Source organism: Leuciscus leuciscus (genome assembly GCF_965113295.1).
Source record: "Leuciscus leuciscus genome assembly, chromosome: 1".
Taxonomy (NCBI): Eukaryota; Metazoa; Chordata; class Actinopteri; order Cypriniformes; family Leuciscidae; genus Leuciscus; species Leuciscus leuciscus.
In genome coordinates, this window is record NC_138725.1 from 21,948,600 (window position 1) to 21,969,640 (window position 21,041).

A 21,041-nucleotide genomic window follows, 5' to 3' on the forward strand; every position below is an offset into this window, starting at 1 on the left:
ATGAAACTGTTTACCGCACTGATCACAGTTAAATGCTCTTTCTTCAAAATGAGAAGCTGAAGTGATTTCAGAGTGAAAGCCTGAGCCGCTTCTTCCCAGTCTGAACTCTCATGTGTGAATCTTCAGTCTTAAAGCTGCCGTCGGCAACATTTTTTTGATCATATTCAGTGTAATCGACACTATAATCTGACAGAAAAACATAAATAAGGTGGTTTTAGAAAAAAACCCGAGCTTCTAACTCCACCTGGAGCGTGTTATTTGTTTTGCAAAAATCCAGCGCTCCCGCTTCATCAGGTCCAATCAGCGCAGGGGGGTGTGAGATCTGACTGTCAATCACAGGTCGTGCACACGCCACAGATCCCCCCTCACTCGCGCACGTTAATATCACATGCACACGCCACGCCTGAAGTTCGCCTGGAGATTGCATGAAGCGTGATGGCGGAGAGAAAATCTACTAACAAGCTTCCAATTCCTCGGTTATTGCTATCTATGGATAGATTAGCCAGGGCAGCCTACCTCCGAGTCCATGGTGTTGATAGATGCTGAAGAGACGGACGCGTTCACAGAAAATCAGGTACACACGCACAGTGACGCACTGACGAGCACGACCTCGATGGGAGGGTGCTCGCTGGTAGTGGGGAGGGGCATGAGAGTTGTAAACATTCAAAATTTTGGCTAATCGACCCAATCTGCCAGACTTGCAGACGGCAGCTTTAAGCGTTTTTTTACACTGAGGGCAGGAGACAGATTGTTTGGCTTCTGTTTTTCCTTTCTTGTTCACGTCCATCAGATCTAAAAGAAACATTAAATAATGAGATTTCAAATGAGAGACCAATCAAACCTAATTAGACACGAGTGGACCACACTCTGTTAATCAACACAATCAACGAGGTAAGAGGTGTATATATATACTGCAAACTTACCTCCGTTCACTGACAGTTTAACAGCATCCCTCCATCACCTCACTTCAAGTCCTAAATACTCTTACAAAATTTCCAAGCTCGGAGCCCTCCCCGGACAGCACGCCAAATACGCATAATCTTTACTCTGTTTAATTGATGAACCCATGAACTTACACAGGAGAGACTTTAATGCTCAGCACATAAAGATGAACTACTTACTGTGATCTCAGACTGTGATTGTTTTTCATTTGAGTGAGTAACTGAAGATAACTGAAGGAACCTCTCTCCACATGGATCATGGTGATCCGGTTTCTCCATTGTATGGATCCACATGTGACTTTTCAGCTGACTTTTAATAGAGAAACTCTTTCCACACTGATCACACGTGTGCGGCTTCTCTCCAGTGTGGATCCTCTCATGTGTTTTCAGATCTGATGACTGACTGAATCTCTTGTCACAGTGTGAACACTAGTAAAGTTTTCCAGTGTGAATTCTCTGGTGCAGTTTTAAACTGTACGCTAAAGTAAAAGTCTTCCCACACTCAAAGCACATGTACTCTCTCACACCAGTGTGTATTTTCTCATGTTTATGTAAATTATCCAGCAGTGAAAAACTCTTTCCACACACAGAACATGAATGTGGCTTCTCCTTCGTATGAACTGTCAGGTGTGTCTTCAGGTTTGATCCACTATGAAACTCTTCCCGCATTGATCACAAGTGAATGGCTTCTCTCCGGTGTGGATCCTCATGTGAATCTCAAGACTACATTTGTATGTGAAACTCTTTCCACACTAAGTGCAGGTGAAAGATTTCTTGGCTCTACTTTTCTTTAAAAAAAAATTTTTTCTTCTTTGAGTGACTCAAAGGTTTTTCTCCAGTTTTGACACGATGTTCCTCCTTCACTTCACTCAGTTCTTCACTCTCCTCCACTTCACTCAGTTCTTCACTCTCCTCTACTTCACTCAGTTCTTCACTCTCCTCCTTCGCTTCACTCAGCTCTTCACTCTCCTCCTCCACTTCACTCAGTTCTTCACTCTCCTCCTTCGCTTCACTCAGTTCTTCACTCTCCTCCTTCACTTCACTCAGTTCTTCACTCTCCTCCTTCACTTCACTCAGTTCTTCACTCTCCTCCTTCACTTCACTCAGTTCTTCACTCTCCTCCACTTCGCTCAGTTCTTCACTCTCCTCCTTCGCTTCACTCAGCTCTTCACTCTCCTCCTCCACTTCACTCAGTTCTTCACTCTCCTCCTTCGCTTCACTCAGTTCTTCACTCTCCTCCTTCGCTTCACTCAGCTCTTCACTCTCCTCCTTCGCTTCACTCAGTTCTTCACTCTCCTCCTTCGCTTCACTCAGTTCTTCACTCTCCTCCTCCACTTCACTCAGTTCTTCACTCTCCTCCTTCGCTTCACTCAGTTCTTCACTCTCCTCCTTCGCTTCACTCAGCTCTTCACTCTCCTCCTTCGCTTCACTCAGTTCTTCACTCTCCTCCTTCGCTTCACTCAGTTCTTCACTCTCCTCCTTCGCTTCACTCAGCTCTTCACTCTCCTCCTCTACTTCACTCAGCTCTTCACTCTCCTCCTCCGCTTCACTCAGTTCTTCACTCTCCTCCTTCGCTTCACTCAGTTCTTCACTCTCCTCCTTCGCTTCACTCAGCTCTTCACTCTCCTCCTTCGCTTCACTCAGTTCTTCACTCTCCTCCTTCGCTTCACTCAGTTCTTCACTCTCCTCCTTCGCTTCACTCAGCTCTTCACTCTCCTCCTCTACTTCACTCAGTTCTTCACTCTCCTCCTTCGCTTCACTCAGTTCTTCACTCTCCTCCTTCGCTTCACTCAGTTCTTCACTCTCCTCCTTCGCTTCACTCAGCTCTTCACTCTCCTCCTCTACTTCACTCAGTTCTTCACTCTCCTCCTTCACTTCACTCAGTTCTTCACTCTCCTCCTTCGCTTCACTCAGCTCTTCACTCTCCTCCTTCGCTTCACTCAGTTCTTCACTCTCCTCCTCTACTTCACTCAGTTCTTCACTCTCCTCCTTCACTTCACTCAGTTCTTCACTCTCCTCCTTCACTTCACTCAGTTCTTCACTCTCCTCGTTCTCTTCCATCAGGTCTGAAATGAAAGAAAAAAAATCATCAAAAAATAAATAAAAATGAAGTGAAAGGACATTAAAGTAGACAACTGCTATAAAATATTACCATTTTGCTGTTTTTTTTTTTTATATTAATTAAATAAAGGTAAATAAAGTGAGTTTCACTGTGTTCCAGTTTAAGTTTGGCGAATTCAATTCCCGCTCTGCCACAGAAATGTCACACTGTGCCTAAGCCTCTTAGTTTAATTACAAGAACAAGTCAAGTGGAGCAGATTGTATATTATTATATTTTGGATATATTATTTGTTATACATTGAATGTATCCTTGTAAAAAATACACCGCAGAGTGTGACATCTCACGACAGTGTCAGTAGAAATTTCATATGCTGAAAGTCTAGACTGATCGCGGCTTTAACTAGTTTTAAATTACCTATTTTTGAGAATTATCTGTGTCCTACATGTCACTCAACCCTGTTACAGTTGATTTTGAAAACCTTGTGAACCAGATAAATTAAATTAAATAAAAGCTAAAATTATATTTAGTTTGACTTTGACCTGATGTTCACAATCATGGCTGGACTGGCCATTGGGCATACTGGGCATTTTCCCGGTGGGCCGACGTGCTTTTTGGGCCGATACATCTCATACATACTTTTTATTATTATTTATTTTATTTTTTAACGGCCCATAAAATTTGTACATCGGCGGCCCATTCGTTTTGTTTTGTTTTGCTTAATTGGCGGCGCTGGGTTTGTGCCGGTGTAATACATTGGTCAAAAAAAGTCAGTGTAAGTTTTTTTTTTTTCTGACAGACCAGCCCATGAAACATGTAGATCAGCGGCCCATTGGCTCTTTTCTTGATTGACACTGGGCTGGCCCAATCACAACTTTAAACGAGTGAGCGAGCGTGCTGCAGTGTCAGTGTGTATCTGTCAAAATAGTCTGCGAGATGGAGAAGAAACGCCAGGAATGTGCAGAGAAATAGCGTGAAAAAATAGAACCAGGCCCTTGAAGCAGACACTGTAAACTGTGTCAAAATATATGTTTTCTGACCTCCATCAGCTCCAGCGGCAGATGATGATAGTGAGGAGGATCAGGAGAGAGACGAGAAAGTGTAGAGTCCTCGGTAAGCAGAACTACTTTCAAAACACTTAGGCCATGTCATGAGTGTAGGAACCCATAACCCAGTTACAGATTACTTCCACATCTGCATAGTTGACGATTACCGCAATTCACTAGAAATTTAATGAGAGGCGTTTGTAAACCATGTTTTCCGCCAAAATAAAAGCTTGATGCAGTTTGCGTCAAAATAAAAGATCATGTGCTTATCTCTTTCAAGTATAGAAATTGGTACAAAACTAATTATGAAAGTGTCCTTTATTTTTTTGTGCATTTGTTTTACAAAATATGGCTATTACTGTCATTGGATTAATATTATAACTATTATTATGTAGTAGGTGTAATGTAAATAGACACTGTAACTAAAAGAGGTTTGAATTTTTCTTTGTTTAATTTGCACACTGAATATGGGTTGGAGCTTTAAATTTTTAACTCTCAAAGTGCACCAGATTGATGAATTTAACATTAAAATGCACAAAATGTTCTCACACGGGGGGCATGCCCCCGAACCCCCCTAGAAGGACCAAGGTCCCACCACCATAGTTTTAACAAAAATCCTGTAAGAAACACTTGTATTGCTATGCCAATGCAGCTTATAGCTTGTTTCAGGATTCATCACTGTGGAGTATAGTTCAACTGTATTAATAAATGTCAAATTTTACTTATTTAATCTGTTAACTCTCACTCGTTCCTATACTCACTCATTACATTAGTACATTAGGCATTAGTGGTTTTAATGAATAGGAGTTGGTATGCATAAGGGCGTGCAAAGATGGGTGGTGTTTATGATCATATAGTGGGCCGGTCTGGGCCAAAATGCCCGGGCCGATTTTTTGTCCCAGTCCAATAAATATGAACATTTCTCCAACCTCGTTTTACTGACCATTTTTTGAAAACCAAAAATGAAACTTTTGTACCCATTTCAGTTTAACTGTTTATCTAAAAGTGATGAAGAGCGTGAATGTTTCTAACATGAATGTTCTTCAGCATCATGAATGAATGAAGAATAAACACCAACCTCTTTGTTCTTCATGATCTTCAGTGTGTTTCATTCTGCAGGGTTCTGGATCACTCATGTTCTCACTGTCCTCTTTAATAAACTCAGTCTTTACAGATTTCAGCTCTTCCTGATGCTCTGATGCTCGTCTTCACTTGTAGCTGATGGGAATTTACAGCATTTATTGGAGAATTACTGTGGGAGGAGCTTCACTGATGATGTGATTGACATGGGAGGGGCTTTAATTATGGCAAATTTTAGTGGGAGGAGCTGATCTGCCCAAAATAAAAAAAATATATCAGTGACTGAGTTTGTTTCATACTTATTGGTAACAATATAAATAATGTAATTGAATTATTCAAAATATAAATAATGGTAAGAAAAACAGTTAAACGCATAAAGACTAAAGAATTAATGTAACCAAGAAATACCCTCAGCCTGACACCAATTAAATTAGCTTTTAAGTGTCAATTTACAGGAGATCTGAAGACATCAGCATAATAAATGAGGTGAAAACAGGAACTATTGTCATGAAATAAAGAGTGTTTTCAGCAGATCTGTTAATATTGATGAGCCTCAGACTATCAACACTCATTCAACAAGCCATTCAGGATCATCAGCAGATCATCTCACTTTATTCTGAGTGTTTGCTGTTAGAAACACATTATTTGAGTCAGATAGATGACAAAAGCCTGTAAAACTGCTCTATAAGAAAACTTGATAAAGTTTGATTTTATGATAACTACATTGATCACAATGAAGTAATTAGATCATTAAAATGTACAGAAACTGAAAACGATCATTAAACTTTTAAAAACAAAGAGCACCACAAGCAACATTATTCCAAGTGTAATAGATAGAATATTATTTATGTATAGATTTAAAATGTCTCACGTGAGTCATTATAGGCTCAATGTAAAGTATTTAGCAGTATCTGTTGTAGTTTATTTTAACAATGTAAAGTAATTGACACATTTAATCCAAATGTGTTCAAAGAGTAGAAATAAAATGGCAGTAGCAACACTTGAGATCTCAAACCAGTACCAGTTCACCGATATAAAGTTGGTTTGACATTGGAAGTTTGACATTTGTTCAGGTTGTGTTCTGCTTTACTGTATCGCAACCTATACATTTTGTTATGTAAAACAGCAGATAGGGACCGTCTACAAAGTACAAAACGAAGAGGAAAAATGCTCAATTGTTCCATCCATATGCTTTACTCTTAAAAAAGGTGCTCAAACTGTGCACACAAATTTAGGGACTTGTGAACATGTCTGCTGCATATCAAGGGTCAAACTGTTAATAATGTAGACCGACAGCAATCTCATTCAATGTCATTCATGTGTGGTGAATTATCATTTATTAGGCATTTAAAGCTATACTGATAAAAACGTAAAAGTTTAATCAATCATTACATGAAGCAAATACAAACATTAAGTAAAAGTGAAATTGAATGAGATCTCTCTCTTTACTGACTCAAAGCATCTCAAGAGAAGAAGAGAAGAAATGTGTCCAGTTTCAAAGATAAATGAAAGTATATCTTGCGTTTGCATGGAAGAATAGAAGTGGAAGAGAAACTAGATGTTCTGATGAAATTAAAACAATGAAAAAATAGTAATAAAAAAAAAATGTATATCAGATTCATGTCTCTCTTAAAAGTGTTATGGCCTTCTTCTCCAGTGTGAATTTTCTGGTGGTCTTTCAGTTCATCTTCTGTAGTAAAGAACTTCTGCACTGAAACACACACCGCTGTGTCTTTTCTGCTGTAATATTACTAATGAATCTTCTCCTTTGTGTGAATCTTCCAGTGTTTCTTCAGGACTGATGCTCAATGAAACTGTTTACCGCACTGATCACAGTTAAATGCTCTTTCTTCATAAAGAGAAGCAGAAGTGATTTCAGAGTGAAAGCCTGAGCCGCTTCTTCCCGGTCTGAACTCTTATGTGAATCTTCAGACTTGATTTACATGTGAAGCGTTTTTTACACTGAGGGCAGGAGACCTGGGGCCTGTACCATGAAGGTAGCTGAACAAACTCGGGGTTACAGGATTAGTTTTGAGTTGACAAAACCAAACCGATGCAATCAGGCTTTATTGGTACCATGATGCAGCTCATCAACTTTCTCTGTCAACTCAGGCTTTGATCCTCAAGCTATGATTACTCCACGCGCGCGTGCACATAAAAGAGTGACGTCGACACTGAACAACCAATCGCGGGTAGATCGAGAGCGATATATTTTTCCGCGGAGGAGCAAGAGATAATCATTCAGAATTACGATGAATTTAAATATGTATTTCAAGCTCGAAACAATACGGTCTCTGCTGCCAAAGCAAGAGAAGACTGTTGGAGAAAGATTGCTGATTGTTAATGTGTAAGTTAAACAAATAGATATTTATGTAAAATTATGTATATGAATGTAGGCTATGTGTAGCCTATTTATGTGTAATATAGCCTATAGGCTATTTTTATATTATATAAAAAATGTGCATGTATGTACTAAGAAAGATTAATATTCATTGATTTTTAGATGCAACCCCAACTCCAAATGTTCTTGTCAGCAGATAAAGACAAAATATAAAAATATAATTCAAAGTGGTGAGTATTTACCACAACCTTTTATTACTTTTGTGAACATTTTATCACAAACACTTGTTTGCAGCAAACAGAAATAAAGAATTAAATTCAGTAAACCAGAATACACTGTGGCAGAGGAGTTGGCTCTGAGTAGGCAATAAGGGACGGCCGATTATGGATGTGATTACAGGTGCTGTACAATCTGACCCTGGTGCTGGCTCCTCTAAGCAAGTAACACTGGGTATGTGTGCAATACATTACTACTTTTTTAAGTTGTAAATATAGCTGACTATGTTCTGCAGTAGAGGGAAATACAGTGTCCCTGTTGAAGCCAGCACACAGTCTCCCACACAGAGGTCAGTATGCAGCAGACAGAACACCAAACATAACCTGCTTTACAACAGTTATGCTTTACATTGGCCTATTTTTATTTATTAGGGTGGAGAAAATGAAGACACTCTGTCTGTGTGTTCTCAGACAGTTGCTGAGGTGAATGCACTGGGCTTTTTTATTATGGCAAACATTTGAATGTGTGGCATAAAAAAGGGACTGGCCCTTACACATCTCTTTTATTGTAGGATTTTTCACAACCTGCCCCAGAAACTGAGGCCTCTACCTCAATGGGCTTCAGAAGAAATGTGTAAGAATTTAAAACCCTTGACATAAATTACAGTCAGTCCTGTGTTTGTAGGAAGTCAAGGAACTTTTTGTGATTTTGATGAGCCTCCAGAAAACTTGTAATGATCATGTTTGTGGTGGAATTATATTTCAGGTGGAAACCGACTCAGTCAGGGCCCTGTACAAAAGGAGTCTTGAACTAGACTGCACACTAAAGGAGTCTTGAACTTGACTGCACACTAAAGGAGTCTTGAACTAGACTGTTCAGGAGCTGACTGTGAGCTGAGGAGGCTCCAAACAAAATCAAACAGCTTGATAAAACTGATCTCAGTATGTAGTTATATTTTTTATATATATATTAGTATAACTTATTTAACCAAGTAACACTTTAGTATGAATATTTATTAATGCAACTTTCTCTTGCTCTTTCTCCCTCCCATCCCACAAAACCAATAAAACAGTTTGAGACCTATCTGCAGTTTCAGTGTGCTTTTATTAAGTGAAATATTGTATGGTGATTGCATCTACACTGCATACATGTTGCAATGACTTGGGAATCCTATCATAAGATTAACAGAATAATAATAAAAAAGATTCAAAATAATTCTTAACATGTATTATATTGTATAGTAGGCTACATTTGTGAAATTTGCTTTTTAAAAAAAAAAAAACAAGTGTTCATGTGATGTCACCCTATCAATATCTTACTGGCAATTTGATAAAAGCCCTCTTTTATGGACATGATCGATAAATGTCCGGGGAACACTATTAATGAAACTATTCATGTACTCCTGCAGAGCGAGGACCACCTTGCGAATGGTTCGACAAACATATGTTTTCCCCGAGCTTCTGTGCGTCACCCACCGTGCAGGAATGTACCACTTGGGAAAAAAAAACCGCAATACCATTTGCGGTACAGTAAGTGCATGAATTCGACGTGTTAAATTCTTTATGTGCGGCTCAAGAAGTTCGCAAAGATAAGACATTCCTTCCGCGGAAAATCTGTATCTTTCATACAAGTAACTATCAGGAAAGGCAAGGGGATTTTGTCTGGCTAAAAACTCTTTCTCTACGAAGTGCTCGTCAAACAATTTGCGCTGAGATGTCACAGGATTTGGAAGAAAAGGTGAAGTCATTGCAACAGACACTTGGAATAAGTTACGTCACCTATATGTTTCTTTGCTCTCAGCTGATTGGTCAAACTTCAGTCTGAGATCTTGAATCCAGAACATAACCTGCCCCGGAGCAGGTTAGCCGTGCAGCGTAAGATACCATGGCAACGAACACCGATTCAAGCCAAGCTACTTTCATAGTACCTAAAACCCAGGGTTGGCGGAAACTAAGCTGAAACATAGCTGGCTAGCCACCTAATCCGGCTTCATGGTACAGGCCCCTGAAGCGGTGACACATTTTTTGGCTTCTGTTTTTCCTTTCTTGTTCACGTCCATCAGGTCTAAAAGAAACATTAAATCATGAGATTTCAAATGTGAAATAAAAAGTGAATGAGAGTCTAATGAGAGTTAGTAGACATGTAGGTGCAACGCTACTTATAGTCAACAGAATGTGTTAAAGGGACCATCAAAAAAAAATAGTGAAACCTAAATATGTAAGTCAGAATAATGAGAAATGTTGTTATAATTATGACTTAGTATTTTATAATAATTAGAAACGTTCCCGTAATAACTTAACACTGCATAATAATGAGATGCTTTCTCATAATAACGACTTAACATCTCAACATCATCTTTTTTTATTTAATGCCATGTCAGCAATCAGAGCTATCTTCATGGCAAAAATTCAATTACAAAAACACAAATATCATATACAGTGAGGAAAATAAGTATTTGAACACCCTGCTATTTTGCAAGTTCTCCCACTTGGAAATCATGGAGGGGTCTGAAATTGTAGGTGCATGTCCACTGTGAGAGACATAATAAAAAAATTATAATAATAATCCAGAAATCACAATATATGATTTTTTAAAAATATTTATTTTTATGATACAGCTGCAAATAAGTATTTGATCACCTGTCTATCAGCTAGAATTCTGACCCTCAAAGACCTGTTAGTCTGCCTTTAAAATGTCCACCTCCACTCCATTTATTATCCTAAATTAGATGCACCTGTTTGAGGTCGTTAGCTGCATAAAGACACCTGTCCACCCGATACAATCAGTAAGAATCCAACTACTAACATGGCCAAGACCAAAGAGCTGTCCAAAGACACTAGAGACAAAATTGTACACCTCCACAAGGCTGGAAAGGGCTACGGGGAAATTGCCAAGCAGCTTGGTGAAAAAAGGTCCACTGTTGGAGCAATCATTAGAAAATGGAAGAAGCTAAACATGACTGTCAATCTCCCTCGGACTGGGGCTCCATGCAAGATCTCACCTCGTGGGGTCTCAATGATCCTAAGAAAGGTGAGAAATCAGCCCAGAACTACACGGGAGGAGCTGGTCAATGACCTGAAAAGAGCTGGGACCACCGTTTCCAAGGTTACTGTTGGTAATACACTAAGACGTCATGGTTTGAAATCATGCATGGCACGGAAGGTTCCCCTGCTTAAACCAGCAGATGTCAAGGCCCGTTTTAAGTTTGCCAATGACCATTTGGATGATCCAGAGGAGTCATGGGAGAAAGTCATGTGGTCAGATGAGACCAAAATAGAACTTTTTGGTCATAATTCCACTAAACGTGTTTGGAGGAAGAAGAATGATGAGTACCATCCCAAGAACACCATCCCTACTGTGAAGCATGGGGGTGGTAGCATCATGCTTTGGGGGTGTTTTTCTGCACATGGGACAGGGCGACTGCACTGTATTAAGGAGAGGATGACCGGGGCCATGTATTGCGAGATTTTGGGGAACAACCTCCTTCCCTCAGTTAGAGCATTGAAGATAACTAACTGAAGATAACTGAAGGAACCTCTCTCCACATGGATCATGGTGATCCGGTTTCTCCATTGTATGGATACACATGTGTCGCTTCAGGTCACTTTTAAAATAGAAACTCTCTCCACACTGATCACACGTGTGCGGCTTCTTTCTGCTGTGGATCCACTCATGTGATTTCAGATTTGATGGCTGACTGAATCTCTTGTCGCAGTGTGAACAATTGTAAGGTTTCTCTCCAGTGTGGATCATCTCATGGTTTTTCAGATTTGATGACTTATTGAATCTCTTGTCACAGTGTGAACAATTGTAAGGTTTCTCTCCAGTGTGGATTATCTCATGGTTTTTCAGATTTGATGGCTGACTGAATCTCTTGTCACAGTGTGAACACTTGTAAGGTTTCTCTCCAGTGTGGTTCATCTGGTGCAGTTTTAAACAGTTTGCTGTAGTAAAAGTCTTCTCACACTCAAAGCACACGTACTCTCTCACACCAGTGTGAGTTTTCTGATGTCTTTGTAAATATAGCTGCAGTGAAAAACTCTTTCCACACACAGAACATGAATGCGGCTTCTCCTTCATATGAACTGCCAGGTGTTTCTTCAGGTTTGATCCACTATGAAACGTTTTTCCACACTGATCACATGTGAATGGCTTCTCTCCGGTGTGGATCCTCATGTGAATCTTAACGTATGATGATTGTGTGAAACTCTTCCCGCATTGATCGCATGCGTACGGCTTTTCTCCAGTGTGGATCCTCTTGTGAACATTAAGATGTTTTTTTTGTGTGAAGCTCGTCCCGCATTGATCACATGTGAACGGTCTCTCTCCAGTGTGGATCCTCATGTGATGCTCAAGACTTTGTTTGGTTGTGAAACTCTTTCCACACTGATTGCAGGTTTTAGATTTCTTGGCTCTTCTTTTCTTTAAAAATGTTTCTTTAGTCTTTGAGCGACACAAAAGTTTTTTTCCAGGTTTGACATGATGTTCCTCCTTCACTTCACTCAGTTCTTCACTCTCCTCCTTCACTTCACTCAGTTCTTCACTCTCCTCCTTCACTTCACTCAGTTCTTCACTCTCCTCCTTCACTTCACTCAGTTCTTCACTCTCCTCCTTCACTTCACTCAGTTCTTCACTCTCCTCCTCCACTTCACTCAGTTCTTCACTCTCCTCCTTCATTTCACTCAGTTCTTCACTCTCCTCCTTCACTTCACTCAGTTCTTCACTCCCCTCCTTCCCTTCCATCAGGTCTAAAATCAAAGAAAAAAATCATCAAAAAAAAAAGAAAAAAAAAAGAGAAGATGCTTTCCAACAGGTTTTATCGTAGTTTTTGTCCAAGTTTTTTTTTGTGTGTGTTTGACAAAAACTATGATAAAACCTGTTGGAAAGCATCTTTTGCAGCGATTTTTGTGTGAGCATATCAGTAAACACCCCTGACCACTCGGTGAGCTTCACGTCTTTGAATACGAAAGTTTAATGCGTTTTTTGTAAGGATTGTGCCAGTGCCCATAGGCTGCCATTGTGTAGGTGGGGGGGGAGAAGCGAAAGAAACCTAAAATTCTCGGGACAGCAGCATGTGTCCAAATTTTAATCTTAACCATTTTATTTCATCAGAAACGATGTGTAAACAGGGCTTTAAGTGTAAAATACCGAACTTGTCCTTTAACTAGTTTTAAATTACCTATTTTTGAGAATTATCTGTGTCCTACATGTGTCACTCTACATGTGTCACACACAACTGATACAGTTGATTTTAAAAACCTTGTGAAAATCGGACAAACATTCTAGGAGGAATTTGAAAAAGTAGGTTTTAAAAGAAACGCAAGATGGCGGACAGGCAGTTTGGCTGACTATGGCAAAATTGGTATCTATGTTTTCGGCATATCCAAAGGAATCTATTAAGTAGGGGTGTGCACGAATATATTCGATCTGTAATTATTATTCGAAAAATAAAATACTATTCAAATTTTACTACATTGCTTTGCTGGCCGTAAATGCAGTAAATCCATGATAAATCCCAAGCACTAACTCACAGTTATAATTAAATGCACTGGGTAGCGCTGTGGAGTGTGTTAACAAATTGTTTGTATTTGATCACATAATGTTGTTGTCTGCCTCGCAAAGTTTGGAATTACTTGAAAATTATGAAAATTATCTGGAGTCTCTTTAAATAAAGGTGTTGATTACATTATTATTCCAGTAGGTGGCAAAAATCCATTGTTACAATGTTTTTCTTTGAATCATTGAATCAAGACTCGAGAGATTCATTAAAAAATGGTGAATCATTCATTAAATAAGCAAGTATTAATGAATGAGACACTGAATTAATTAATTTTAAAAATGTTTGAATTAATGATTCAAATGAGTTTTTTTTTTTTTTTTTTGACTGGAACATGTTATTCTGATGTATTAATAGGGATCTCCATTTTAAACAAAACAAAAACTATTTTAAACCAAATAGATTCTACGTTTATCCTGAATTAGGGGCTGTTCACATATTGCGTCTAAAAACGTGTGGAAAGCGCAGCTTTGCCGTTGTCCAAAGCGCTTGCGCTCCCGTGGCTTCTGTCGTTGCTATGCAACCATTAACTGCGCTCTCCATGATGACGACGAGGAAGTATCAGCAAAGTATTAATTGATTTCTAGCCCTTGCATTAGCTTTACTACTAGATATATTCATGGAGATGATAAATAAAAACCCGCCCTGTTCGGCCGAGCTTTCGATGTTGTTACGGAAAGGTCGCTTGTTTTTTGTCACATGACCTGCGCACCGCTTGCAGCATTCAGAATCAGAATCAGAAAGAGCTTTATTGCCAAGTGTGCTTGCACCCACAAGGAATTTTTCTTGGTACTGAAGCTTCCAGTGCACATATACAAATACAAATTCAAATACAACAAGAAACATAGTAATGCAAATTCTAAGAATAAAATATATAAAAAAAAATAAAAATAGTATAAAAAGTAAAAAAAGGGGTCACAGTTGGGTTTAGTCTGAATAAACATTTACAGATTATGAACATATTTACAGTATTTTGAGAAGTATGAATAATATAAATATCACCTGAGTTAGAGAATATTACACTAGACAGTGGGAGTCTAGTGCATGTTACAGATTATGAACATATTTACAGTATTTTGAGTAGTATGAATAATATAAATATAAATATCACCTGAGTTAGAGAATATTGCACTAGACAGTGGGAGTATTGCACTTACAGGCATATGCCTTGGGGGACATGTTAAGTGTTCAGAAGGGAAATGGCCTGTGGAAAGAAACTGTTCCTGTGCCTGGATGTTCTTGTGGCCAGTGATCTGTGTCGCCGTCCTGACGGTAACAGTTCAAACAGGGGGTGTCCAGGGTGAGTGGAGTCTGTGATGATTTTACCTGCTCTCTTCCTCACTCTGGAAGAGTACAGGTCCTGGAGGGTTGGCAGGGGGGCACCAATAATCCTCTCTGCAGTCCGGACTGTCCGTTGTAGTCTCCTGATGTCCGATTTGGTAGCTGAACCAAACCAGACAGTGATGGAAGTGCTTAAAACAGACTCAATGACGGCTGAGTAGAACTGGATCAGCAGCTCCTGTGGCAGATTGAACTTCTTCAGCTGGCGAAGGAAGTACAGTCTCTGCTGGGCCTTTTTCACAATGGAGTCAATGTGATTTGCCCACTTCAGGTCCTGAGAGATGGTAGAGCCCAGGAACCTGAATGACTCCACTGCTTCCAGAGTGCTGTTCATGATGGTGAGACGGGGGAGTGCTGGGGATTTTCTCCTGAAATCCACAATCATCTCCACTGTTTTGAGCGTGTTCAGCTCAAGGTTGTTATAGCTGCACCAGACAGCCAGCTGTTCAACCCCCAGTCTGTAAGCAGACTCGTCACCATTTTGGATGAGACCGATGACGGTGGTGTCGTCTGCAAATTTCAGGAGCTTGACAGAGGGGTCTTTAGAAGTGCAGTCATTAGTGTACAGGGAGAAGAGCAGTGGGGAGAGAACGCACCCTTGGGGGGAGCCAGTGCTGATGGTGAGGGTCCTGGATGTGAGCTTCCCCAGTCTCACTCGCTGCTGCCGGTCCGTCAGGAAGCTGGAGATCCACTGACAGATTGAGGATGGCATGGAGAGCTGAGTCAGTTTGGCTGTGAGAAGATCAGGGATGATGGTATTGAAGGCCGAACTGAAGTCCACAAATAAGATCCGTGCATAAGTCCCAGGTCTGTCAAGATGTTGCAGGATATAGTGCAGTCCCATGTTGACTGCATCATCCACAGACCTGTTTGCTCTGTAAGCAAACTGAAAGGGATCCAGAAGGGGTCCAGTGATGTCCTTCAGATAGGCCAACACCAGTCTTTCAAACGACTTCATGACCACAGACGTGAGAGCGACAGGTCTGTAGTCATTAAGTCCAGTGATTTTAGGTTTTTTGGGAACCGGAATGATAGTGGAGCGTTTGAAGCAGCAGGGAACTTCACACTGCTCCAATGATCTGTTGAAGATCTGCGTGAAGACTGGGGCCAGTTGGTCAGCGCAGGCTTTTAGACAAGCAGATGAGATGCCGTCTGGGCCTGAAGCTTTCCTAGTCTTCTGTTTTTTGAAGACTCGGCTCACGTCCTCCACACAGACCTTAAGCTCAGGTTGGATGGCAGAAGGGGGGAGGAGAGGGGTTGCAGGAGGTGATGGTGGATGTGTGAAGTGCACATCAGAGCGGGTGTGAGGTGCGAGTCTGGGCTTCTCAAACCTGCAATAGAATGCATTGAGAGTGTCAGCCAGTTGTTGATTCTCCACAGATTGGGGGGATGGTGATTTGTAGTTGGTGATGTTCCTCAGGCCTCTCAGACTGATGCCGGGTCGTTGGCTGAAAACTGGTTTTTCAAAAGTTAAGATGTTTTCATCTCGCCGAGGCATAGGCGCGCATGGAAAAACAAGCTTGTCGCGACCACGTTGCTTCTATTATGAACGTGCGCCTACATTTGAAATAACGCATTTGCATGCGCAAAAAATATGTGAATGGCCCCAAAGTCAGGAATCGATAAGCGGAAATAGAAATGCGTGCGTCTTATCGAATCGGAAATTTGTTATTGGTTCTAAAATGGAACCGGTTCTCAATACCCAACCCTACATGTGTGTCTAATTTGGTGAAAATATCTTCGTAATTTCGTTTGGGAGTTATGGACATTTATATGTATAAATACATAAAAAATTACCCACACCTGACTCTGTCTGCATTTTCTTGCCACTTACTATTAATATTTTGACATTTGGGCATTAGCGCATAGCCAACGACCTATGTTTACGAACTTCCTTCTGTGGTTTCATTTCAATCGGTCTAACGGTTTCGAAGATATTGGCAAAAGTTTTTTTTAAGCGCTAAATCACAACTTTACACAAATTGTAAGGTATCTTGGTATCTTTGGACTCGGCAAGGATTCAGGAATCTAAGGAGATGACCATGAGTGCTTTGAATGTGAGCATCTTGTATTGAATATGAAAGCAAACGGGTAGCCAATGGAGTCTGCATAGGATAGGAGTTATGTGGTAAGATATATTTGTATATGTGAGTAATGGGCATAACGTGCAAAAAAACATTCAGAGTCTCATCTTCCATTTCTCTTTGAAAGCCAGTTGCGCTCGCGCCATTGCAGATTCGCTATTTACATGACGGAATTTGAAAAAGGAATGACTGAACGCTTCTCTAGCGAAGAAATGGATCTGCTTATGCACGAGGTTAAAGAGCATGTTAGCAGAGTGTGTGTAATAAGTGTATACGCGTTGTGGACCCGCCTATAGGCGCACATTACTAACTCGCTCTTTAATTAACAAAAAAAATATTTGCACAATTGACCTAGACCAGGTTTCACTTGGTCAATGGCTCAGTCTACGTCAGTTTCCTCAAAATAGCAACGCTCCAACAATGCACCTGAACACACTAGTGTTGCACGATGTACCGGTACTAGGAAGGTATCGCCCTAGTACCCTTCTTTCCCAAAGTGCATGGAGAGCTAACTAGGTCATGCACGGCACCTTTTACTGCCGAAAAACGACTTGAGTGGCTCTTGCCCCCTCGCTACCATTGATGGAGGAGCGGTGAAGTGTTATGAGGCTATCCCTCCAGTGGAGTGGTCCGTTGCGACACAACTGTGTCCAACTGCCACTGCATCTTGGACGGGGGATCCTTGTCTCTCCTCACAGGCCTGTGAGCTTGCGTCAGGCTTGACGGTCAGAGCTTACAAAGCTTGCGGGCAAGCCGCTTCCTCTTTGCATGCCATGGCGTTGTTGCAGGTCTACCAGGCCAAGACACTCATGGAAATACACAAGGGTAATCTAGACCGTGCGCTCTTGAGTGAGCTCCGGTGGTACCCAAATTGTCAAGAGAGAAAATTCCTCCGTCCCTGGGTCCCAAGAGGGCGAGGCTGATGGTGTATGACCCTGCAGGACAGCCTTGCACCCCTCAGCCCCCTCTTGTTCGCCAGCCGGCAGCATGGGGTGCTCGAGGACCCGGTTATGCGCCTTCTCATGCATCCCCTGTTGCCCCATGGAGACAGGTAATTGTATGAATACGGAATTAGATGCACGCACCAGTTGCTTTTTAGGTGAGGAGCCAAGTGGCCCCCAAATCAGCAGAGGTCCAGCAGTAGTGGTGAGGGGACTACGTCCTCCGTTCCCTCCTTCAGGGAACGGTGGGTTGCATACGCAACCAGGACATTCCCTTTCAGTCGAGAACGTCAGACGTAGTCGACTGAATGGGGATCTATTTGAAAGCGCTACTAGTGCTGCCACCTTCCAGTGCCTAGACAGAAGCCTCCTGATCCAACTGTGATTTAAGGCAGATAAAGGACAGGGCTTAGGCCAGGGAAGTCAATGCTGTTCCTACAGGACCACTGGGAAAGCGTTCCCTGTACATGGAAGGAAGGGACGCTGCGGAAGCCACATCCTGCTCACAGGGAGATAACATGTGGAGAATACACATATGGACTGGGCGAATTGACAGGCAGTAAAACATAGGAATGTCACTGGGGAGGCTCCAGCCTTTAACCGGGGGGAGCTACTCACCAGACAGTGACGGCGAAAACTCTGCCAAGGGAAGAGAAAGTATACACATATGGGATCACAGTGGGGATCTCAACATATGGACCTAGCCTAGCAAAAGTTCCACTAGTGCATTCGAGTGGTAGGCCTGGCTTCGGATGCTCTGAGTGTTATTGAGTGTCCGTCGCCGGAGGGTGTGGAGGAACTCGACAGGGTTCAGTTTAAGAGGGAACTCTACTGGAGCTGCTCCCGACGAGCTGGATGGCGCCTTGCATGGCTGACACCACCGTCGGTGTATGAATGAGTGAGTAAATGGGTGAATGTGAAGCGCAATATGTAAAGCGCTTTGATGGCCATTGGGTCTGTGAAAGCGCTATATAAATGCAGTCCATTTACCATTTCTGCTGATTTCCTTAACAGACAAGAGCTGGTCTGAGGTCCTAAGGCTTGCATTCTGTGCACGTATAACCGCAATGAAATGGACGGACAGAGAAAGCCAGGACTGGCTTATATTTGTGTACACTCGCAACAAAACAACACCTTGTGCTTTTGTCAAACTGTAAACTTTTTTTTGCAATCGTACACGGTCTAATAATTGGTCTTCAGTGTTAGACTTTTAGTGAAAAGCCTATGGATAGTTTTTGGGGATGCACATAAAAGATTGTATACACCTTCACACACACAAATAAAAAAAATCATACAGACTTGCGAACCCAACCATGCATCCACAAATAAACAAAAAAACACAAACAAAAAATGTATAAAAACCTCGAAATTGCAAGCACAACCATGCACATGCAAACAAACAATACACTCATACAGATGCACACACATTCACTCACAAATATCAATCACACTCAAATCACCTCTCGCTCTCTCTCTCTCTCTCTCTCTCTCCACACACACACTAAAATATAAAAAAGTCAAACTCAACCATGCACATGCAAACAATACACTCTTCACTCATACACACACATTCACTCACTTTAATCATACTCTTTCCTTTTTTTTTTTTTTTTTTAAAAAGGAAACATCTAACTTGAGGATATATAGCCTATGTTCATGTTCCATAAAGGGAATAATTGTTTGAAGAATGCCATTTGGTGGCATACAAACCATTATACTTGCACTGATTAATACGTTTTAACTTCTGAGTTTAATACGTTTTAACTTGCTGTACCTAAATATGAGGCATATTTAGGTACAGCAGCTGTTTCAATATTTTGCATGCTTTTATGTTGGCCTAATTTCAGTTACATTTTAGGCTATGTAGTTTTACATTTTATTTATTTTTTGATTTTTATTGTATTAACAACTCAACTGTATGTGGAGTCCTTTTGAGTAGAGATGCATATTGCAGTTTTTTTTTGTTGCAAATAAAAATCCCATAGTCCGTAACTACTACATTTTTAACTTATTTTAATATATAAATTCAGTTAAATTGTCAAACATTTGTATGACTTGCCAGTGACTTGCTTAACCCAAGCTACGACTCGACTTGAATTGACATAAAGCAGTGACTTGACTTGCTTTTCAGAAAATTGACTTGGACTTGCTTGAGACTTGAAGGTTAAGACTTGAGACTTACTTGTGACTTGCACATGTGTGACTTACTCCCACCTCTGAAATAACACACGCAAACTCGCGGCGGCTTCTGTCAACAGAGATCTCGCGCTTCACCCGGAAGTGATCGGCGCTTCCAGATTCTTGACCTCATGCGGTCAATATCTCCGCCTATGAGAGGTCCGTCTGATGTGTGGCGCGAGCTTAGTTCCGGTTAGATCTGTATTCAAAAGGATTGTCCTTAGTAAAGGCTCGCGCGCTGTGAAGATGGCTTAGAGATTGTGTAAATGCGCACAGAGCGCGTTTCCTCTCAGTTCATTCGAAAAGTTTTTTCTTACCAACGAAAGCTCACAGAAACGTGAAAATGGTCTCATTTGAAAGGTAACATCCTAAGCTAAAAGGTGATATAGATTATGTTTGCGGCTGGCTGAAGCCGTCATCTGAGCTGGAATGTGACACTTTTCTCTGTTATTCCGTTTGATTCTATTTCACTGCGATTCTTTTGAAGATATTTCGATCTATGATTTTCTCACAATGAAATAAACTACATCTAAGGGTGGGCGATATGGTAAAAATATAATATCACGATTCACGATTTTATCACGATTCTTTTTTATGTTGGTTTTGCTATTTTGTGACTGAGCATTACAGCTAAACTAATGTCCATATTTTAAAAATAAAGCCTTAGGTAACAACATATAAAATAAAAAAGAATGGCAGACGGGGCGAAGATAAAAATATTTGTCATTATTTTCTTTGTTATTAAATATTAAGATCAAAGATACACATTACACATATACAAATTAATATACAAATAAACAGTGCTTTATGTTTTCAGCTACAGGTGTATTTAACAGTAGCATTGAAGAAAGTATTTAAACAAACAAATATCAAAATAAAACAAAACAGACTTCACTGTATAAAATATACATTGATACTTATTAAAACTACTATTAAAGTTATCAGTCAAGAGCAGTGAGTGATTTTCTCTTTGCATTTTGTTGTTTTATTAACATTAAAGGAATAGTTCTCCTAAAAATTCTAATTATCATTATTTACTCTCTCAAGTTGTTTTAAACTCGAATAAGTTTCTTTCTTCTGTTGAAAATAAAAGTTATTTGAAAGGATGTGGGTAACCAAACAGTTGATGTACCCCAGTGACTACCATAGTATATTTTTCTCCTGTGGAAGTCAATGGGGACCAGCTACTGTTTGGATAGCCACATTCTTCAAAATATTAATATTAGAAAATATTAGAAGGAAATTAATACAGGTTTG

At 40.6% G+C, this 21,041-nt stretch overlaps 2 protein-coding genes across 4 annotated transcripts in view; both read right to left on the minus strand.

Annotated features, from left to right (window-relative positions):
• LOC309493888 (uncharacterized protein) overlaps positions 1-21,041 on the minus strand; it is a gene marked incomplete at its 5' end in the record, with an annotated part of 160,197 nt that overhangs the window by 106,155 nt on the left and 33,001 nt on the right. The gene's annotated exons all lie outside the window — the stretch shown is intronic.
• On the minus strand, positions 135-19,910 carry LOC309500899 (uncharacterized protein). Of its 3 annotated transcripts, XM_082172715.1 has the most exons (4): positions 19,789-19,876; positions 5,125-5,378; positions 1,122-3,007; positions 135-792 (listed from the first exon to the last, which is right to left on the minus strand). In XM_082172715.1, the coding sequence occupies exons 2-3, from the start codon at positions 5,180-5,182 to the stop codon at positions 1,722-1,724; spliced, it is 1,344 nt and encodes a 447-aa protein (XP_082028841.1). In that variant the 5' UTR covers positions 5,183-5,378; positions 19,789-19,876; the 3' UTR covers positions 135-792; positions 1,122-1,721. The 3 variants fall into 3 exon arrangements, with proteins under 3 accessions (XP_082028841.1, XP_082028842.1, XP_082028843.1); XM_082172716.1 differs by lacking the exons at positions 135-792; positions 1,122-3,007; positions 5,125-5,378 and adding an exon at positions 10,029-12,431 and having other exon boundaries at positions 19,789-19,910; XM_082172717.1 differs by lacking the exons at positions 135-792; positions 1,122-3,007; positions 5,125-5,378 and adding an exon at positions 10,029-12,371.